The sequence below is a fragment of the Colias philodice genome, chromosome 29, assembly GCF_061535455.1.
Source record: "Colias philodice isolate Cphi_HAF_F1 chromosome 29, ilColPhil1 Martin Lab GWU primary, whole genome shotgun sequence".
NCBI lineage: Eukaryota > Metazoa > Arthropoda > Insecta > Lepidoptera > Pieridae > Colias > Colias philodice.
This window is the reverse complement of record NC_143114.1, coordinates 5,671,628-5,694,239: the sequence shown is the minus strand read 5'-3', so window position 1 is coordinate 5,694,239 and position 22,612 is coordinate 5,671,628. Positions and strand designations below refer to the sequence as shown.

At 35.0% G+C, this 22,612-nt stretch overlaps 1 protein-coding gene and 1 long non-coding RNA gene across 3 annotated transcripts; both read right to left on the bottom strand.

Moving 5' to 3' along the window:
* Nucleotides 1–6,046: 6,046 nt before the first annotated feature.
* Nucleotides 6,047–10,281, bottom strand: LOC149476005 (uncharacterized). 2 transcript variants are annotated; one of them, XR_016317999.1, is made up of 4 exons: nt 7,872–10,281; nt 7,518–7,753; nt 6,285–6,845; nt 6,047–6,073 (listed from the first exon to the last, which is right to left on the bottom strand). It is a non-coding gene; the product is annotated as an uncharacterized LOC149476005 (long non-coding RNA). The 2 variants fall into 2 exon arrangements; XR_016318000.1 differs by having other exon boundaries at nt 6,285–7,753; nt 7,872–8,343; nt 8,430–10,281.
* Nucleotides 10,282–19,341: 9,060 nt separating this feature from the next.
* Nucleotides 19,342–22,088, bottom strand: LOC149476004 (uncharacterized). Its single transcript, XM_089713110.1, has 3 exons — nt 20,775–22,088; nt 20,343–20,464; nt 19,342–20,179 (listed from the first exon to the last, which is right to left on the bottom strand). The coding sequence occupies exons 1-3, from the start codon at nt 20,877–20,879 to the stop codon at nt 20,059–20,061; spliced, it is 348 nt and encodes a 115-aa protein (XP_089569236.1). The 5' UTR covers nt 20,880–22,088; the 3' UTR covers nt 19,342–20,058.
* Between the last annotated feature and the right edge of the window lie 524 nt (nt 22,089–22,612).

Genomic DNA, 22,612 nt, shown 5'->3' with positions numbered 1-22,612 from the left:
GAAATTCAAAGTAAGTAAGGCTTGAAAGTGCAGGTTGGCTGTTTCCAGGAACTTTGAGAAAATCATCATTTAGTTTATTAGGATCGTTAAGGTGTGATGGTAGGTCATTGTCTCGTTTAGGCTTAATAACAACCTGTTGCTTGATATGTTTCCATAGTTTTGGAGGATTATTGATGTTATTGTTTACGTAAGTATCAAAGTACGATTGCTTTTCTTTATGCAAGGCGGTGCTAACAAGTTTTTTTAGGTCTTTGTAATATTCTATATATTTTGTATCTTTGCTTCTTCGGGCTGCAACCTGTGCTTCGTCTCGAGATTTCATCATCATTTGGATATTATATGTAACCCAAGGTAATACCTTACGTTTCAGGTACTTTTGTTTCTTAGGGGCGTAATGATCAAAAATAATTTGAATGTATGCAGTAAGAATGTTCACCATCTCGTCAACATCTTTCATTTCCAAAACTGTTTGCCATCTTACTTCTTCCAATGTAGCATCAAGACTTTCCATGTCAATGTCCTTGAGCGATCTGTAAGTTATCCATTTCGGAATATATTTATCTTTAGGTACGTCTAATATACAGGATACAAAGGCATGGCTGCTCAGGGCGCTGATGTGATTAACAGACACGTGCGATGCTGGAATATTGGTGCAAATCAAATCTAATAATGTCTCAGTTCTATCCGTGAAATGAGTTGGCTCGGATATAAGCTGATTAAGATTCATCACGTTCAAAAAACTTTCTAATTTGGTACAATAGGCATGTTGCCTGTTTAAAAGATTTATGTTGAAATCACCCAAGATTACTATATTATCGGACCAAACGAAGGAGCCCAAGGATTCCATAATGGCATCCAAGAAAAGCTGGACGTCAAGCCAAGGCGGCCTATACGCTGTACCTATCACGATTATTTTACCGTGAACTGTGGTCTTTATCCACATCTGTTCGACTTGCATGGATACTGGATGTTGCAACGTTTTAACCACCATACCCTCCCTCACATAGAACCCAACACCGCCCCCGCGGTTGCGAATGGATCTCGAGCGCGGTATGTGCCGCAGCTTATAACCGGGGACTTGTGGCGCGCGACCGTCTTCGTTCTCACGAAGCCAGGTCTCATTGACCGCCAGTATGTCCACCCGAAGACGGTTCAGTGCGACGACAAATTCATCATGTCGGGTTCCAAGAGAGCAAGGATTGATAAAACCAACCTTTAATTTATTTTTAGTGTTGAAGACAAATAGTAAAATTTGTATAAGCGTAGATAATAAGATACACATATAACCACATATAAGTATAAAATATGTATAAAATTATACAATAAACAGACACACGTACAAATACATACATATTTAAGTGGGAAAAATTCATAGCAATATGAAAAGTGATTTTTAAGTGGGAAAAATTCATAGCAATATGAAAAGTGATTTTCATGACATACATAATATGAAACCACGAGTCGTGTGCAACGAGTATTGACGTTCAGTTGAAATAAAATATATATTTTAGTATTTCCATTATATATATATTTCGTCATTATGACATTAAAATAAAAAGGAAAAACATCATAAAAACTAAAATTAATAGATTTTAAACGATCTAGTTTCTTAATAAAGATTACATTACACAATAAAGTTTTATAACATTCGCCTAGCATTGTCGCATTGTCGCCACACAATGTCATTTTCGTACTAATGTACAACCAACAACTTTTACTAAAATTAATTAAATTTAAAAGATATACATACAATATTAAAATACAATTATATAATACTTTATTTACTAGTAAACAATAGATACTATCCATAATTAACAATTTATATACAGCCAAACATACGTGAATAATTATTTTTATATAATACGACCGTAAAATTTCCGAAATTAATATCTCACAATATGAAATTTTTATGTTCACACGCCTATACAATAGACAATGAATGAGTATAGCAACAGTTATTTCGTTATATCTTTTACAGCTGTTAGAATATAGAAACATAAAAATATGAAATAACAATATTTTAATCTTATAACAACAACGATCTAATAATTTATGAAAATCATTTGGGACGTCTAGGCCAGCAAAAGTGCTGTATATATATACATTTGTGGTTAAAATACAAATATAAATCTCGTATAATTTGAAAAAACACATGCAAGTTACATTATACTTATGAAATGAATATTTATTAGAAAAGCAAACACTAGATGAGACGTTAACACTAGAAAATGGTTGTTTTACAGTTTTTATAACACAATAAGTAGATTTAAAAATTAGTACGACTTTTTGCAAACCTAACCACGACGAAAAATTTTACTTATGTCTTCTTCGCAACGGATACGATGGGAGCTAGCTTTCGGATCGCGCCTAACGAATATTCGGCCCTCTTTGGACCACACATATCGCCAGCTCTCAGCGGCAGCCCTCTCGCGGGCGAGGTGAAACAGCCTGCTATGGTACTTGGACAAGTGTTCATTCACATAAAACCGCCGCGCAGCCCCACCGATGCCCGTGCCAGCAGTGTCGGCGCCGCGCCGCACGCGCGCCGCGCGCAGGAACTCGTCGCGTACGCGGCGGCGCGTGAGTCGAACGGCGATGGTGCGGGGGCGCGCGGGGCTCACAGCTCCGTCCGTGTTGGACTCCTGCCTGCTTTGCTGTCTACCCATACGATGCGCGCTCACAATATCACGTTCATCGAGATCGAAACTGAGTTTGTTTGCGAGTGACATAACAATATGGGTGAGATTCTCGCCGTTTTCTTCCGGGACTCCTGATATACAGACGTCGTTTAAAAGCTGTTGTTGCTCCGCATCATTGAGACGCTTTTGTAGCTGATCGACGGTGTCCATAATTTCAGAACTGATTGCTGGAGGGGGTTGCAAATCAATGGGATTCTCCTCAAGTTTATTCACACGTTCTTCGATACAATCCAGTCGTTTACCAATTTCTGAAATAACAGAGAAAATTCCAGCCAGCTCTGATCTGAAATTGGAGATTTCCACCCGTAAAAGCTTAATATCTTGCCCCAAGGGGGATGAGGTTCCTGTTTCCTGAATACTATCTGAATCAGGGGCCTGCAAATCTTGCGATGAGATCGCAATATCATCGTTTGGCTTTTTTAATTTCTGTTTACACGCTTTGCATACGTATTTGCCATTCGAAACGGAATTGGGACTTAAATTAATACATTGTTTATGCATTACAACGTTACATTTTGTACACCTCACGCCATCTATATTTCCACAGAATTTACCGCAGGCTCCGCATCGATTTGTCATTGTGCTAGGTGTATTGCTTTGCCGTTAGATGGCAGTATGATGTAAATAGGCAGTTATTATATTATATATTTTCAATTCCAATTCAACACGATATTCCGTAAAAAATCTCCACTTATTTTTTGATATTGTGAAGAATGATGATAGTTTCGTAAATTCTACGCAAGAAAACACTGCACAATTTTGTAATCACTTTACAACAACTATCGAAGGTACTTCGTAAATACAGCTGATCGATCAGCTGTTAACTTCGTTACTTTGTTGACCTTTACACGAAACACTTCACTTGTATAACAGTATCTAGTTTAAATAGTTTGAAGATATACTAAACTAATTACTTTTTATATGAAATTATACACTTTATGAATTTTAAGAAGAAAAAATATACAGAGACACTTCAGACTTCTGCCCAGTCAGGGTTGCCACTACTACATTAATATTTTTACTAGCAGAACAATATCACGCCTGTTGTTGTGCAGAACAGCAATCCTAGAGGTCGTTATTTAAGATAGTTGCATTAACCAGATAGTCGCAATTACAAGACTTGACCTTATTTGAATTTTACAATCGATTTTGTAAAATTCGAAAATTAATTCGTGACGAATTAATATTTAAACTTATTAATGTTTTATTTACGTAATATCTATATTTGAATTTTACAATCGATTTTGTAAAATTCGAAAATTAATTCACGATGAATTAATATTTAAACCTACGCGCTCCGGTTCCTCGGTTCCCGTGAATGGGTAATCTAGGAAAACTTAAAAATCTAGGAATGGCAAGTCACTAAGAGAATAATTAGTGTACCTACTTACAAGATTTTAATTTCGGCCTTTCTTGCAGTATCAATGTTCGGATATCCTTCGCGTTGCGGTGGCCAATGGTGTAGGTTCTGGATCCCCGTCGTCGTCCCTCCTATGGAGTATGGAATAGCGATACTCGATGCGTTTAGTTTTCGCGTTCCGAGAGACGGCTCTCAAGGATAATCCTACCGACTGCGCCAATTATATTGACCGACCCGCGAAGGTGCAAAAAAAAATTTACTTAATAATAATTTATTGTAATAAAAAATGACATTTTTAATTATCTCAAACTTAATTAACTACGTCCCTCCGGTTCAATGTTGAAACCATTGTCTTCGACGGGGCAGCGTCGCGGTGGTGGTGGAGTTACTGGGTACAAGTCCTTACTGGGTGGCCTTATGCATCTTCTTAATTAATGCGTGTTATATGTACTTGACAACTGCTTAATACATTAATCTTATAGAATCAAAATATTTAAGGAAAACATTATGAAACTCTGTGTCAAAGTTACCCCGCATAAAAATAAATAGATAATAATTGGTAAGGGTAACTTTGACACTGTCAAAGAGTGTCAAAGTTACCCAGTTATTGTTCAAAATACATATCTTTACATTTATGCATGAAATTTGAAAATAAGACGTAATTATATGCAAATCTTTCATGATAATGCGATAGTACAATCACAATAGATATGAACGAGCATATTGATATTGTTCGATATGTCAGACAACGGCAAAGGCAAAAACTACACCCAAGAGATACGACGAGAGGAGCAATAATAAGAAATAATTTTATTAATCATCCTTTTAATTGAAATAACTTATAATTAAGTATTACAATAAATAACTGATCTAAGATTTCTTTAACAGTTTTACTTCTTCTCTTTCTCAAGCAATAATATATCTATTTCAATTTTATGGCGCAGCTCCTGATGAATAACATGCTGTATGTGGTATTTCATTTTTATTTTATGTTCTTCCCCCAGCATTTGCAAGCTACGCTTCACAGATTAGTACAAGTACAGATGCGACAGCTACATTTAGGCTTAGTTCCGAAACTTATGTTTTGGCGCTGCAGTCGCTATTGCCCGTCGGGTTTTTTTTAAACAGCTGTAGTCTGTGGCTGTAGTAGTGATGGGCAATATACAGAAAAATTGTCATCGATATCGACGACTAGTGATGTACCTACTAAATTTTATCGATGCACTAGTGTTACTTCAATTTTAAATATTTTAAACATTAAAAAGGAAAAAAAATGCAAATATAATTTCAAGATGTTTTAATTCTATCATTTCGTTTTAACTTTTTTATATTTGGACAGCGCCAGTTTTTGGGGACTATACATCTTTGATACATATTTATCTTAAATGCTTCCTTTGAAAATCTTATTTTTTTTTTATTCTTACTTTTTTTAAAAGGGGTTTTGTCAACAGTTGACAATGTCACCCCCGTAAAAGCAAATAACACGATATTAGCATACATAATAAAAATCAACTACTACCACCCAAATATAGTTTTATCAGCATCTTTGCTTCTCGATAAAGAGGAAAAGCCAAGATGCTGTTACACCATCCCAGATTTAAATCACTATCTATATTAATATTGTACATTAATTGAGATCGTAAGGCCTCATTCCGAACACATTCCGTCAAAATATGTGTAACATCATCAATGACATCACATTCTTGGCAATTAGGAGATGTACTTAGCTTTAACAGAAATTTAAACTTATTTGACGGGATGTTGTTAATAATGTTGCATCAATTGTGCACCTGGAGCCTTATTAAAAATTTGAAAAACAAAGATTTTACAATATGTCTATGTTTCTCGCATCCCAGCCAAGTATAACTTAATATTGTTTCCATGTGGTGACGCAAATTATGACCAACGCCTGAGGTATGACAATACATATTTAAATAATCATGAATAATCTGAGCACCATCCCAGTACAATATAACAAATTTTGATGTTGGAGTTCTTTAAAAGCTTATATTCTCTCAGTTTAATATGATCATGAATGTTACTGTGGTCTGGACTGGTAAGTGTATTTAAGTAATTTTTGCATTTTACACCATTGAAAGTTTTCTACAAATAAACCCAGAAGCATGCAGAACATGCAGTATAGGCAGAACAGTGAACCCGGATCCTTTCTGAAATCACTTGCTCTCTTAATGTCTCTTTCTATTGTGATGAGGACGATGGGAGACTGACATTTAATGTTGGAATATTTTCTTTATTTGAAAACTTTTCTTGAAATAGAAAATTCAGGGGTAGCAATGTCTCCCCATTGTCCTCTTCGCAATTTGAAAATTTTGATTAAGAACTTAAAACATTTGACAAGAGCAGAGACTTGAAAGCATGAATAAATGTATTTGGATCCGGGTCCACATTTCTATAGTTAATTGCTCTGATCCTCCCAAAAAAGTTTTCAAGAGGGTGTTGATTTATATTCCGCTTGTAGAAATAGTCCAGACTATCTTTCCAAAGTAACTATCCAACCTTCTAGGCACGGCACTCTTACAAGGCGTGGTTTTCCTGCATGGATTGCGAGTTTACTTGTACAATCTTTGTATTCGATATTTTTTATTTTTTTTTAATGGCGTCTGTCCAAAAAATTTTATGTTCACTGTGTGGCTTAACAGCGCGTCTCAATTAGCCACGTACTGATCCACCGGGGTACCCATTCACACTGTCGAACAGGTTGTCGAAAAACTCTACCACCTCGGCTGTGGTTTTCATTGTTGGGTTTTCCACCCCACCACGAACATCTGAAAATATAAAACAGGAAGTAAGAAATAAATCTGCGGAATGTGCTTTGTAAGAAATTTATTTAGTGGAGAAGACAAAATGGAGTATTTAATGATTAATTAATATGTCCCCAAATATACTTATTAACATGTGCTAAAGATTACACTAATGTAATGTTTTAATGTATGATATGCCAAACATTTAGTTACTTAGTGCATCCGTGTATTTTAACATGGCAGCAGTTCTTGCACTAAGGACTTGATTATTTTGATTTATTGTTATCCGACAAAATAACTACAATAACTTCATGTTGTCTATGTTGTTATTATTTTAGGTTTATTTTAGGTACTTCAAGTATTATATGAATCTACATCTAGTGATATACACAATAAATGGCTCTTATTTACGAGCCAAAAGTGCTAACATTATCCACTCATTCATTGAATTCCTTCAACAATAAACTCCTGAATCTATAGCTTGTTAAGAAAAATATGTCTTTGTGGAACTGTCATTATAAGCAAAAGTAATGTACACCAGCATTGGTCCACACCTTTCTGTTACACCCTCTGTCCCTAACATGACCCACAATTTATTTCTACGACTGATGTCTGACTGATAATGATAACCAAAAGAAATTATTTAATCATTGCTGACAACCTATATGATAGTGTACCTGTACAGTGTGAACTTACCTCCTTTAATAAGTGGTTCACCATGAGCAATTTCGTTTTCAGTGAAGAGACAAGGGTAAGAAAAGCGAATTCTTTTGCCTTCTTCATCAAACTGGGTTTTATCAAAATGTTTATGACAAACCCGTTTCATTAACAACTGCCCTTCAGAGAGTCCAAGAAGTCACGAGGAAAGGCATCCACAGATTTCTAAGATGATTGTTTCTAGGTAAACAAAACTTAATAATCTCTATGGGAGCCTGTAAAATAAAATTTATACATTGGTTTTAATTGTTTACTATGCTTTTTACTCATATAAAAAATAAAGTAGGTACCTATTTGTTATTTTTAAAAAACAATGAAGCACAATAAACTTACTGAATTTTGAGAAATTCCATCACTATCAAATTTGTTTGACTCATTCACAAAGTCTGTCGGGCTTATTTGCATTATTATTAGATCCTCTTGAGACGGAGACGGGGTTCCGGGTTTCCGAAGTCCCCCACCAGTGATCGTACAGCCCTCTTGTGCTCCGACACGTTCTTCTTCGCTGTCAACTTAGTTCACTTCCAGAACCCTTTTAGCTGAGCGATGTCTTGTGACCTCCCAGTTAATTCTCTTATTCTGTTGTAATCTAATGTATCTCTGTTGTAATAAGTAAATGAAACAAATCCCGAAATAAAAATAAAACGTATACTACTAGCTGTAGGTAGGTAGTAGCTATACAGTAGACTTGATACTTGATTTGAATTTTTATCCATTCTGCATTTTTCTTTTTGTTCGTATTTGTATCCGTTTGCTTGTTTCCTATGATAGATGATGATTTGCGTATTATTTCTAGAAACAGGTCCTGTGAAATAGATAAAACTAACATTAAAAAACATGGTATGGCGGCGTGGTAGTTTATTTCAAGATGGTAATAATAACTTGTTTTACCTTTTCTCCTTGGATCCAGTTTTCTCCACGGCTGTTTTTGTTAATTACTTCTTTTTCTGCATCCATATTTGTATCAAATACTTAAAGGATCGTTACGAAAATACAAATAGATAGAGATACAAATTGCAACAAAAATTTGTGACAATGACAAAGAGTTAGAGATTGAGCGTTAATGTTCTCGTCAAAGGTAAATCATTTTATAACTATGCGTATATTTGACTCGCTTAACTCCCTTTATATTATTATCTTTAAATAATTTCGCTAGTGTTAATTGTTTAGGAAGTTGCTTAGTGCTAGTTACGCACACATCCACACTTTCCTCTGAAGTTCCGCTCAACCTCCGTACCGCCTTCCGAGATCTCGAGACCACATTCCATCGCTCCTCCGAAGTATCACTCCCCTCAACTGTCCTAGTCCTGTTTCTGTTTTGTTCCACATCAATACATTCCACACTTTCCTGCATCGTATTATTCATATTCGACCGTCACACTCGAGTGCGTCCGAGTTTATAAACAAGCAAAAACAAAAGAATATCCCGCAAAGAAAACTAGACGCGACCACTCGTACGAACGCCGCAACGAGACATTCTTATGGCTTCAATCGAAAAATTTAAATCTAAATGTGGAAAACTGTAATTTTTCGCTGTCGATTTTTGTTGTGATTGACTGTCTTGATCTTCTGTATGGCTTTTATGTTCCATTGCGATAATTTCCTGATGTGCTTGGCTGTATGTTAAGCCACGCCTTTTTACCACACAAGGCGTACTTATCCAGTCATCTGCTGGGATTGACTGTTCGTTTTTCATCAGCGTTTTAGTCTTTTTTTCTTGGCCATAGTAAAACGTTATCAGTCTCCCAACCATCCGGCACAGCCAATAATAATTTGTAGCGGGTTTGGAGGAGTATTTAGGTATAGTTTGGTAATTTTAAATGAATAACACAGGTTAGGTCGACACGTCTTTAATAGTGACCTTACAAAAATGGTAGCAAACATGCTAAACATGAAATATTGTTTTAAAAAATCATAAGGCGCAAAAAGTTTAGAACATAATTGCTTGCCTCTTTCGATGGTTTCCACTTTATACGGCATCTGAAATATAAGCACAAAGGTACTTGAATTCAAAATTGATAGTATTATAAATTGCTAAATCTAAAATAATAACAAGAGTAGAACAATGATAAAATAACAACCAACAGTATATACTTAGTAGGTATGTAAATTGCAAGCGCGAAAACACATCCGTTCGGCAATCTCACATTTTTTCGGAATTAGGTGGTTGCGCACTTTCGTCACGATTTCATCGAAATTTAGGTCCTCGGGTTTATTAGGGTAACATAAATCGATAAATAAATCCAAAGTTTCCGCACCCACGACGGCAATCAAATATTTAGTACGTGCAGCGTTTAGGTTATGTATGTCAAACCACGCTTCCAACTGGCTCACGTAATTACTCCACTTACAAGTTGTACTGTTAAATTCTTTAACCCATTGAGCCCCAAGCGGCCCGATCGGTCCCAGACACAATAGATTTTCTATTGTGTTTGTGGTTCCGGGGCCTGAGTTATTAATGTTCAAATTGGTTGTAGGAACGTCGTTCGCCATCCTCGTCGCCAAATATGTTGCATTTATAAGATTGAATTGAGGAATCAATACGGGAATAAATAACGTACACAGGATAGAATCAAGACTGACATTTATTTTACAAATACATATTATGATCCACAGATAATGTATAATGCAAATACTCTACAATACCTTATTTTTTTCAAAGCAGATATTATTTTATTCTCCTATTAGGTTTTCCGGGATTAACAATTGTTAACAATTCAAAGCTTGAACGGAGAGTGCAAAATGATTACAATAAATTTATTTATGTGGCATGGGCACAGAGTTCACATTCATCACAGATGTAATGATCATAAACAGCCATAACACAACAACCCCTACACCAGGGTTTCCCAACCTTTATTTCACTGAGCCTCCCCAATTCAAAAATAATATTCTCATGCCCCCTTAAGTTTAAAAACATTAAAAACACACAATTTTCTTTACAACTATATCATTTATTTGAATTAAAATTAAAAACAAAGAGTTCCATACAGATATTTGTAGATATTTATGTTTTACGGATCTAATAAGAGAAGATATATGTATCTACACTTGAAAACCATTAACCGTTTATTTTAATTATTAAATACTAATGAGATACTTTAGCTTGCATCTTCTGTACCAGTATGTCGATTCTGGGTCTTTGCTAGAGCAATGGTTAAATAGCTATCGACGGCAAGACGATTTCGCTGTTTAGTTTTTATTAAAATCAAATGTGGTCGAAAATGGAATAATTATTCTTAAAGCAAGTGAAGCAATTTTGGGATTAACAAGAAATCGTTTGACCCAAATTTCTCTTATGTCAAGAGATGGAAGTCATCTTTCATGGTCGAGTCAGCCTTCATTTCTAGAAATTCTTCCTGAACATCTTCAGGCAAATCTGAGACCTCGACAACAAATGGGTTTCTGGTCATGCGCCATATTGGTGACTCGGAATTAACGTGTTTGTGTGATGTGTAACTGTTAAGAGTGATGTGGCTCAAAGCAGGTGAACACGCACAGTGGAACGTTGCACTGCCTGCAATATGCAGTTGTACGTATTTTACATACAACGCAAAATCTGCGCTGGCGTTCGTGTTGTTTTCCGGCCAGAAAGTCATACTGAGCCGGAAAATGTCCCACTGGTCGAGTTGTACCTGCCGAGGGTGAAGGTGGCTTGTGTTTTGCGACCAATTCCCTTATCAAAGTATCACGGAACCTTCGGTGGGTAAGAGGTCGCTGTGTGCAGAGTAGTATGAACGCATTCAGGACACTTACATTTAACAAGCGTCTTAAAAACTTTTTTATTTATTTTATTTTTCATTTCAGAACCAAAAACATATACATACATATTATCACAATACTCTGCCAAACTGTAAAACAGTTTGTTGGCAGATGTAGCTCCATTTTACAAATGTACTTCCATTTTACTTATAAATACAAGAAATTTACACTACAATTTAATTTAACACTTTGATATTCTAACTAACAATGTTACATTTCAACGGCCACAGATCATCAACACATCAACTCACTCTCAAATGCATTTAAAAATATATTCTTAATTCCTTCCTAATAATGCCATCCTTCTTACCACTCTCCTTAATTTTCATTGGGATTCTATTAAACAGTTTTGGCACTAAGTACTTTCTATGTCTCTGTCCATAGTAGTTGCAATAATGTGGCACTTCTAATACATTTTTAGTTCTTAAGTTTTATTTATTTATTTATTTATTTATTAGACACACCAATAATGACTCAATTAATACAATTTACAGAAATACATTAATAATTATTTCATAAACTGAATTGGCCATAAAGCAGGCGTATACAACAATTATAAAAAAAATGTCTTAAAATTTTTCAGTTTTAAAAGTCTAAAAATACATAATCAAATTTATCATCCATTGACGAAAAAACATAAAATTCATCACATAATTAAAAATTTTTTATTTTAATTATCAAGAATACATAAAATTAATACTACAATGATAACATGATTAAAATTTTGAAATTTTAAACATCCATGAAATAAAAAAATATATAAAATTCAATTAAAACATGGCCAAAACACATAAAATACAAATTAATAAAAACACATAAAGCACATAAAATAAAATGTGTCAAATACATCAAAAAAGTTATAAGACATTGTTTTATTAATACAGATTTTAAATTCATCATTATGAAATTGTTCCATTGCAATTAACATATTTACCTTCTCATGAACAGGCAGCATCTTGCACTCTACAAACAAATAGTTATAATCATTATTTTTTTTACAGCGGATTTTTACTTTTTCATGTGCTAATATTTTAATAAATTTTAATTGAAGCGCTTTTATTTTATCAAGGTAAGTCTTAAAAGTGCGCCCATAGCCAATCCATAAGAAAGCAGTGAGTCAGTCAATGCATAGTAAAATAAAAGTAGTTTTTCTAAAAAACTACTAATCTGTCCGACAATATATTTTTCTACAATTTTATTTATAACCGACAGTATTGCTATGGGTCTATAATTTGTGTAATCTGTATGTGCAGGGAGCACATAAAATAAGTTTGAAAATAGGTCTGATTATAGCGGATTTTAACATATCAGGATACAGCCCTTTGTCCACACATAAATTTATAAACAATGCCAAAATGGGACTCAGTGTACTTTTTAACATTTTTATCTCTTTTACCCTTATTTTATCTATACCAGGCGATTTATTAGAACTTAAATTATTAATTATTTTTTCAACATCCTTGGATGATGCTTTTTAGACTACAGGCCCATGTTGAAAAAATTATGGGTCATTTGACCCACCAGGTGACCTATCTAGAATGATATAAGAGCATAAAATAATAAGATTCAGCTCTATGACGTCACTTGTAAGCTGTCCACCTGAGTGCAGATGAGAATTCGAAGGTTCAGGTAGAGATTTTCTCCCCTTGTCTCCATGATTTTTGTACGGCGTTGCGGAATAATAGCTTAAAAGCAGTATAGAAATAGTATGACACAGATGCCGTACAAAAATGGGGGTACAAAGTCGGAATTTATTTTTATTTTTCGACAGTTGCCGGAGTAAATTTGGTCATTTGATTTTGTACGGCATCTGTGTCATACTATTTCTATACTACTTTTAATCAATTATTCCGCAACGCCGTACAAAAATCATGGAGACAAGGGGAGAAAATCTCTACCTGAACCTTCGAATTCTCATCTGCACTCAGGTGGACAGCTTACAAGTGACGTCATAGTGCTGAATTTTATTATTTTATGCTCTTATATCGTTCTAGATAGGTCACCTGGTGGGTCAAATGACCCATAATTTTTTCAACACGGGCCTGTAGTCTATTTTGAAACCTTAGTGACACTAAACTATCTTTAATGTAAGTATATCGATCAAGGAATTTATAATCACAGTTGTGTTTAATATTTGAGATCTCTTTTGTAAATGTGTGAGATTATTTTTCCGACCCAAATATCGACCAATAGAATTGCACCATTCGACGTCACGTGGTACAACCTACATGGTATTATACTGATAATTTTTTGAAAATTTTCTCTGGTCGTTGACGTCAAACTGACAGGTTCAATTCAATTGTGAAATTATTGGCCGACATTTGGGACGGAAAAATAATCTCCCCAATACCACACGAGCTTCAAAATTATCTGGCATTTCCCTCAAGGTTCCCTGCAAACAAATAAAGTCGTCAAGTTTTTCAGGAAAAACTTGACTCCTTCATTTGTTTGCAACGAACCTATCGGAAAATACCCGATAATTTTGAAGCTCTTGTGGTATATTATAATTTATAAGTGAAAATTTATCACAAATGTTTACTGTAGTATCCGATTTACCTAAATATTTTATAATAATTTCATCTATACTTTTTTTATTTTGACCTGTCCATATATGTATATAATATATATAACTATTTTTTGCCTTATTAATATGCTTATTCACTCTATTCCTATACTTATTATATTGTAAACGTAAGTTCAAATCCTTTGGTCTGCCTTTCGAGTATTTAAACAATTTATCCCTAGTATTAATCATATTTTTTAATTTTTTTGTTATCCAAGGCTTACATTTTCTCTTTTTATTAAGATTTATGAACATATGTGCTTGGTCATAGGCCATATTAAATGTAGTATACAATTTATCATATAAGATTAACGGACACTTACAGTACAATAGATCAGTCCACTCAACATTTTCAAGAAATTCTAGCACTTTTTTATCATATATTACACTTACACTGTTTCCTTTGTTACATATATCTATTTTCTTTTCAATTAAACAAATAATTATACTCCGGTGTTGTATTTTGGTATAGAGTCGACTGGTTGATAGGAAATGGGGATGGAGTGCTGTAGTCCGAGTAAATTACTTCAGGAAATGATTGTGGCATCTGTGTTAACCGTTCCTGAGTCATCACAAATTGAAGTTTTTCCTGACATATCAAAGCCCTGTTCAAGGGCATTTTCTTGAGTTGTACTGCCAAACTTTTGCAAAACAAATCAATCTCATCTTCAGTTTGGACTTTGGCTTGCTCGCTTATAGTTTTTAATTCTTTAATTGCTCTATAAATGAAGACAGCAATAATACCATCTGACGTCACAACGCTGGAACGCCATAGTAACTTTGCACCATTCAGTACAATGATCGTATTGCGTGACAAGGATAGAAGAATCATTTCAAAAGTCTGTAACTTCTCCATTTTTGCACCGTGTTTTGTTTTTTTTTTTTTAATAAATCGTCTTTTTACGAACTTCTTAGTCCCTTCAAGAACCCTCATTGATGTTTTGAAGGATACTGTTATGGTAATTAAATGAAACATTCACAAATTTTTATTGATTTTTAATTACACAAAAATTGTTTATGAAAAAATGTTAAGAAATCTTATGATAGCAGCATATACTTAAAAAAATTATGGTTTATAACCAACGGCTCTAAAAAATGCTTCACGCAAAATTGGATTGAGTTGTGTCGCATCAATGACTTCATCAGATAAAATTTGGACTTGGTTGGTTGGTCAAATGTTGATTGTTGTTGCTGTTTCTGTTGTGGTGAGGAGGATATCATGTTTTGAGTAAATATATTATTTTGCTCTGGCATATTATGTGACATTGGATAACTATGAGACGAATATGGCCTCTGTGGTATTTGCACAGGTGAATCCGGAAGTACATAAAAAGTTTGAGAGGAAGGACGATGCATTTCGGCCGGTGATGTACTATAAAAAGAACCACTAGAGCTCATCAAGCTAAATGATGAAGTGAGACGTTGTTCGAGGCGGTGTCTAATTCTTTTTGTCAACAATTCATCCAATTCAAACATGACTTCCTGCTGCTCGATATCAGAAAAATATTTCTTCATTTTGGAAGCTAATAATAATTTTCCATAGTGATCACAAACATCATCCTTCTGAGTAGATAGATATTCTCTCTAGATATTTCGGTTTTATCGTATTTTTAAGCAATTATTGTACTTATTTAGTCATTTTATCGTAATTTATACCAGTATTTTTTATCTTGTTTAAAGTATTCTTTTATATTGTATTTTTTTTTGTATTTTAAAATTTTTTTATTGTATTTAAAAAATAAAAGCACAAAATGTCTCTGGACTATAATCCAGAGGTGGCGCGAACACCCTGTGATGACGGGTGAGTAGATAGATATTCTCTCTAGATATTTCGGTTCACCCTTGCTAAAACTTAAATTAGAAAATATTAATTCACAATCTTTTAACAATTCTTCAGCCTAATGCAACTTCTGAGGCGTAACAGAACATTTATATCTACTTTGCCCTTTCTGTATAAGATATCGCCTCATTTATTTTGTATTGTATTGTATTAGCGTATTGTGTCCCAATGCAAAGGCCTCCCCAAAGCACTTCCATGAATCACGATCTTGTGCTATTGTAGACCAGCTTCTATTAAATTGGTCCAGTTCATCCCGACGTCTTTTCTTCGGCCTGACGCGACGCCTTCTAGCTGTGTCTGGGCTCCACGATGTCGTTATCTTGGCACACAGTTCGTCCTGCATGCGACTAATATGCCCTGCCCAATTTCATTTTAATTTATCATAATTTTTAAGTATTAAATCGACCATAACAAACTAAAATCTTACCTTAAAAATTAAAGATATAAACAAAGTACACTCAATACAAACCAAATAGCATAATATTTTATTCAATTAAAATTAATTATATTTTATTCGAAGCACAGTTACATACGCTACGATAACATTCTGCTGACTCTTCATGCGCTCTCATAGCGCATCGCATGTCGACCGGACTTCCACAAACTGTTAATTGTATTTTTAGACACTCAAACTCAAACATTTATTTATTTACAATTAGACTTCTTCTAGAAGCACTTTTGAAACGTCATTAAGTACATATTTTTAACATTTACCACCGATTTGGAAAGCAGTATCTACGGAGAAGAATCGGCAAGAAACTCCATTGTTGCTCTTTTTAATCATGTCAGATTTACAATTTTACAAATTACATATGTAATATCATAATATATTATCATAATTTATTTAAAATATATTTTATAGGTCCGAAGTTCGTAAGTTTGTTTTAAAATTTATTATACATATTTTACTTTTGACCGCACTATTTTTTACACTTAAACGGTTAAACCTCTTCTTCACACCACAATTCAAACCGAACCATATTTTACTGCATTATATTTTTATTTTATTTGGGGGGAGGATACACTTTAAACAGCTGCTTCTTCACGTTCAGGATCGCTCCTGCCTGACATCCGTAGTCGCATTCTTGGCACCATCTCCGAATTCACCCTGTCTCCAATCCACTTTTTATGTCTTTGTTTAATCTTCAAACATACCAGAGTGAAAATAATTAGAGCGATGATCACCAAGATCACAGAAAGCAGGATATTGTTTATTCGGACATGATTTTCACTCTCAGAGAGGCTCGCTCCGTTGGTACCACCTGACGAGGTCTGCGCAATTATGAGCTCTTTATCTTCAGTTTTGCAGTAGCATATCCCCATTTTGGTTTTTCGCTGCTAATAGATTTTTTATTTATTTAACTTTTGGTCTTGTTTTATTTTAGCGTAGCGTAATTTACTTGCTTTTCGTTTAGTTTCTAAAATGTCTTGTGTGGTCTGTACAAACTTAAGATAGACGTGCTACACCAACGCGGTAGTTTGAATAAAATTCGGAACGAATCATTGTATTGTACCCTAAAAATTCGATAATTTTCTTTTTTATACCTTGTCCACAGTTGTGGAGTATATAGAGCGGTGCAATAAGCTTTGAACAGTAATATTTTTGCATTTCTTTCGCACTTATTAAACTTTCTTCCCATCATGTTCGCGCGCGCAGCCAGAGAACGCCTCTCTCTGTCTATATTTGTTTTATTTTATCGTAGCGTAATTTACTTGCTTTTCGTTTAGCTTCTAAAATGATCCTAATGTAATGTTCGTAGTACTGCAGTCTCGAATACAACTTATATACAACCGTGTATTCGAGACTGCAGTACTACGAACATTACATTAGGATCATTTTAGAAGCTAAACGAAAAGCAAGTAAATTACGCTACGCTAAAATAAAACAAGACCAAAAGTTAAATAAAGGACAAAGAAAATTGTCTAAAGAAAGAGAGAAATAAGCGTGTTCTTGGCATGGATGAACAGGAAAAATAGAGAGAAAAATGGCGCAAATATTCAAGTGCATATTATAGACGTAAAAAGAAGGAAAAAACAGTGACCCAGGACAAAACAAGAATAATAAAACAAAATATGATGATCCATATATATTTTCCAGTACGAGGTCACTCTTTTAATGATTGCGACAGAAATTTTGCAATTGTCAATAGGAAAATTATTTTGTAATCCTGTATTTTTGTGTGCAATAAAGAATTTTTCATTCATTAATTCAAAACTAGATTCCCGCCCGCAGCTTCGCCCGCGTTTTCAAAGGAAAACCCGCATAGTTCCCGTGCCCGTGAGATTTCCGGGATAAAACTATCCTATGTGTTAATCCAAGTTACCCTCTATATGTGTGCTAAATTTCATTGTAATCGGTTCAGTAGTTTTTACGTGAAAGAGTAACAAACATCCATACATCCATACAAACTTTCGCCTTTATAATAGTATTAAGAAGATTAGACGCGAAGTCCGCGTGTTTTCACCCACCAACAATATTTTGATCTAATAGTACAATCCAGCAACACGGAGAAATATAACGTTGAAAGAGTCAATACAGAAGACATTATAGATTTCAAGAAATGGGCTCAAATAAATTTTTAAGCTAAACCTTTATCAGTGAGAAATTACGGAAAAAATATACCTAAAAGTCAAAAAGTTACTTTTCAAGTATCAACTTATTACAAATCTACTCGTCTACACATATGTATTGTTCAGAGGGATGCTCTGGCAGGTCTCATTTAGTCTTTTGACGATTGGTCTAATCTTGAATATTCGGTCATGATCAGGGTTCTCACGTGGAACATTTTTTTGTGTAATCATTGAAATGAATGAATCGCCTGATTTTCTCAAACTTGTTGACTGCGACTGCCATTGTTTCCTTTACTAAAGGTGTTCCTATACAACCGTGCCAATGCTTCGTAACCCTGGGAAGATGTACCAACAACATGATATACAATCCAATGAATTCTTTTTAACTAAATCATCGGTATACGCGGGATTAAGACATCTTCTCCTTTATATTTTCCCTTGATGATCTTGGCTTCCATGACGTTGTTCATTAGCTTCTTCACAGCCAGTCTCGTCCCATTGCAAAGTCGAGGCTGATTTATGTTATGCAGCATGATGACAACTGATCCTACTTTTAATTGCAATTTATGTGGTGGTAGTCCTGGCAATTCCAATGAATTTAAAACTTCTGTGGGATAGTTTACTACGTCTTCCTGGTTTGTAGCTGTATCAACTGATTTGTAAGTGAACAACTCTCCTGGAAAGAAATCCGGAATGGTCGAATTGAGATCATCGACATCTTTGTTTTTTGCTGCCAATATTGCTCGTTCACTCAGCCAATTATGGTAACTGGATAGTAAAGTTTTTTTTTCTTTATCAATTGATTGATTTCTATATACATTAGAGTACTAATCCGCCTCCAGGCATCATGATGCTTGTTTTTTCCTTATGATGAGGGTGTTTTGCATCCCACAGTATAAAAGAAGAATTGTAATGCTCTAAAAAGAGCATTTCAGTTTCGTTGTTCCAAACTTGTTCGCGCGACTCCATAGCGCGTGCGCAGGCACTGCAAACGGCCATACGTCTTTATAGTCCGGAGTAAACTGCGGAGGAACCGTGACTCTGATCGGGGAACAGGCTTGAGCCTTGATCGCTCGTAAACCAAAAATAACCAGTCGATATTTTTAGATAATTAATAAGCGTCATTATGAAATCTTGCTTAATAAACTTTCGAATAACATTTTCAGCAGTCTAACATATAGAATATACATCATAAGAGGCGTAAATAAGTCTACCTTCTCTCGCATACTAACCAATTTATGGTATTGCAACTTTTCATTTGACATGAGACATTTAACACAAGCGACACATTTTACCTGTTTACGTAATCCTCTAACAACAAAACCTGCTACGTATCCAACAATTTGTTGTGTGTATTCAGACAATTGCGAAACGTCTAATAGCCCAGATGTTCTGTCTTCATTTTCGGTGATATTTTCACTCTCGTCGTCGTCGTCATCTTTTCTTAACCCCTGAATCCCGGTGTCAAACTATCAAAATTTGGATGACAGCGCATGCGTAATTTCTAAAATGGCGACCAGAAATTGCCTTTCACAAAAAAATTAATTATTCCGCATTCAAGTCATATTTTATCATTCTGAAAACGACAATTTACTCATTGATATATTTCCTATCTTATAAAAATTGATATGATTATTAGGTACCAAGAAAGTATAGCTGTTTTACATGTCCAAAGTTTGCAAACGTGTTCTATGGACTAGATTGCAAAAAATAAATGCATTCTCAGTTATAATACAAATAACAAGGACCTATGCTATCCACTTATGTAAACAATTTGACGAATATCACAAATTTGGGGAAACAAAAATAGTGTGGGCGTCAGTGGCTAAAAATGTGTCCTCTTCGATATGTTCGGCCTCCAATGGCGTGCCATCTTCATCGAAAATTGCCACCACTCTTGGTGCTCTGCAAAAAAAATTGCCATTATTAGGCAAATAAAAGACAAACCGAATTTGATTTTACACAGAAGACATAAGACATCATAAAACATAAACAAAAAAAAATTGCCGAACTTTTATGACAGAGAAATCTATTTTATTCTGTATAGATTAATTTAAATACAACTTACGATTCAGATGGCTGATGCCAAATTGGGGACCTCGACCTCGCTCTGTCGCTCCCTTCTGGCGAGGTAATTGGCGAATAAGGAGGAGCATCTGGCGTCGGCGGCGGACTCCTTTCATCGTCATCCTAAAACATACAACATGTTATCTACCCCAATCGTAATAAAAAAAAATAAAGGAAGAAGAAATAATATTAGCCAATATTAGAACATTAAACCATATAAACAATATGCAGATATCAGATCTATAAAACCTTTCCCCAAAATGACTGGTGTTCCATAAAAAAAAAACACACCCAGCCCACCCCACACCCAAGCAAGTTTACAAATACCTTTTCAAGTACCGAAAAAATTAAACATAAATATCTTATATACGCACATAATACAAGTTCCAAAACAAAACGCATAATTCAAGTTCCAAAGCAAATTGTGTTTTACCTCCACGTCACTGTTGCCCACGTCACTCAGATACTCCTCCTCTTCATCGGCATACAGCAGATTTAAAAAATCGGCTGGGGCTTCTTTATTTACGTTCCACGACATTCTACAAGGATAAATTAATAACAATTAAACCAATTTAAAATCATCAATACGTATTTTTTTTTACAGATAGCGGACAAACATACAAACAATTTTAAAAATATACATACAATTATGAAACTATACACTCTTAGAAACTGATACAGACAAACATACACAAAAACTGCAATTCTCACAATATCACATACATACCAATCAAATCAACAAACTCCCTTTTTTGAAGTAGTTAAAAATCAAGACGTAACTAATAAATTTTATTTACTTTATTCTTGCGAATACACAAACTTTCATATTTACAAATACATATCAATATAATATACAAATATACATCCAACCATAATCATCTGTCGATCTATCGATAAAGCTATCGACACCTTCCGTAACTATTCAAATGCGTCATAAAAAAAAGTTGCAAGCCATTCACTACCGTACGTTCATTCAAATAGGGATCAAAATGGCGTGCTGGGAATTTATCAAGAAAACCGTTATTTTTATACATCGAATACAGAAATTCTCGTATTTTTATTACAAAATTTCTAATAAAAATGATTAGAAAAAAGGTCAAATCTGAATGGAAACTAGTTTCAATTGAGTGTTTTAGTAATTTTATAGTATTCACGAACCTAAATCGCAATGAATTCTCCGGAAATATGCGTCTATAGGTAGTCACTTTTGAACTTGAAAATCACTGATATTACAATGTATTTTTTACAACCAATTATCTACAGAGCTTCAATATATGCACAATAACACAGTTTAGTAACAGTTATCCGATATTTTATAGTACTTACCTTACAAAAATCCAATAAACACGCACGAGTTGCACAATGACACTTCAAACAAAGAGGCCTCTAAACGTAGATAAAAAATATAGAAGCGTCCATAGTTCACTGTATTTTTTCGTTTGACTCGATGGCATATTTATCAATGTTTGTCTATGACTAAACTTGTTCAAACAAAAGTAGACTCTAAATATATTATATTTCGGGTTAAAGTCGATTGGGAAGCGCGCCCCGATCGGGGCGCTCGGTGGTCAACAGGTTAATGGTGGAATGCATTTAAGAGACGAAAAGCACATTAGAATGCTTATGTTTTCTAGTGGAATACAGTTTCCTGACGAAGCAGGGGTTCCATAGGGCAAAGTAATTTCCTGTAAATATCTTTTATAATTGGCGAGCATTAGGATAATCTTTATAACCGATCGTGATTCTGATAAATGCGATACGTAGTTTGTCTCGGATTGGACAAAGAAAACAACTATTTTCGAGGTTGATGGTGTATTACTTCGTTATGATAATACAGAAAAACTTGTATGCGAACTTTAAGTACATAGGTATTAATAATTTAAAATAAACAAAGAAAACGACTGTCGCCGACGCTAGCGATTTGATGAGTCCCGGGCGCCGGCCGCGCGCGTTCGAGCGGCGAGCCGCGGTACCCCGCTCCCCGCCGCCGTCGCTTGCGCCGCCACTCGCCGCACGCCTCCCCGCTGCCCCGCGCCTGAGCTCTTTAGCGTCGTAGACATCCTGGGGGGCCGTTGGAAGGAGCTGAAGAGACAGCCGCGTTGTCTTCATGGCTCGAGGATTCTTCCAATGAATTTTCGTGTGGCAGGAGGCACACTTTATTTAATGCGCGTCTTTGAAGTCCCTTGACTGTTATAAAATCCGCAACCCGGCAGATCCCATCTCTGCCAGGGTATAACCGGTGCACTCTTCCTATTCGCCATTTCATGGGCG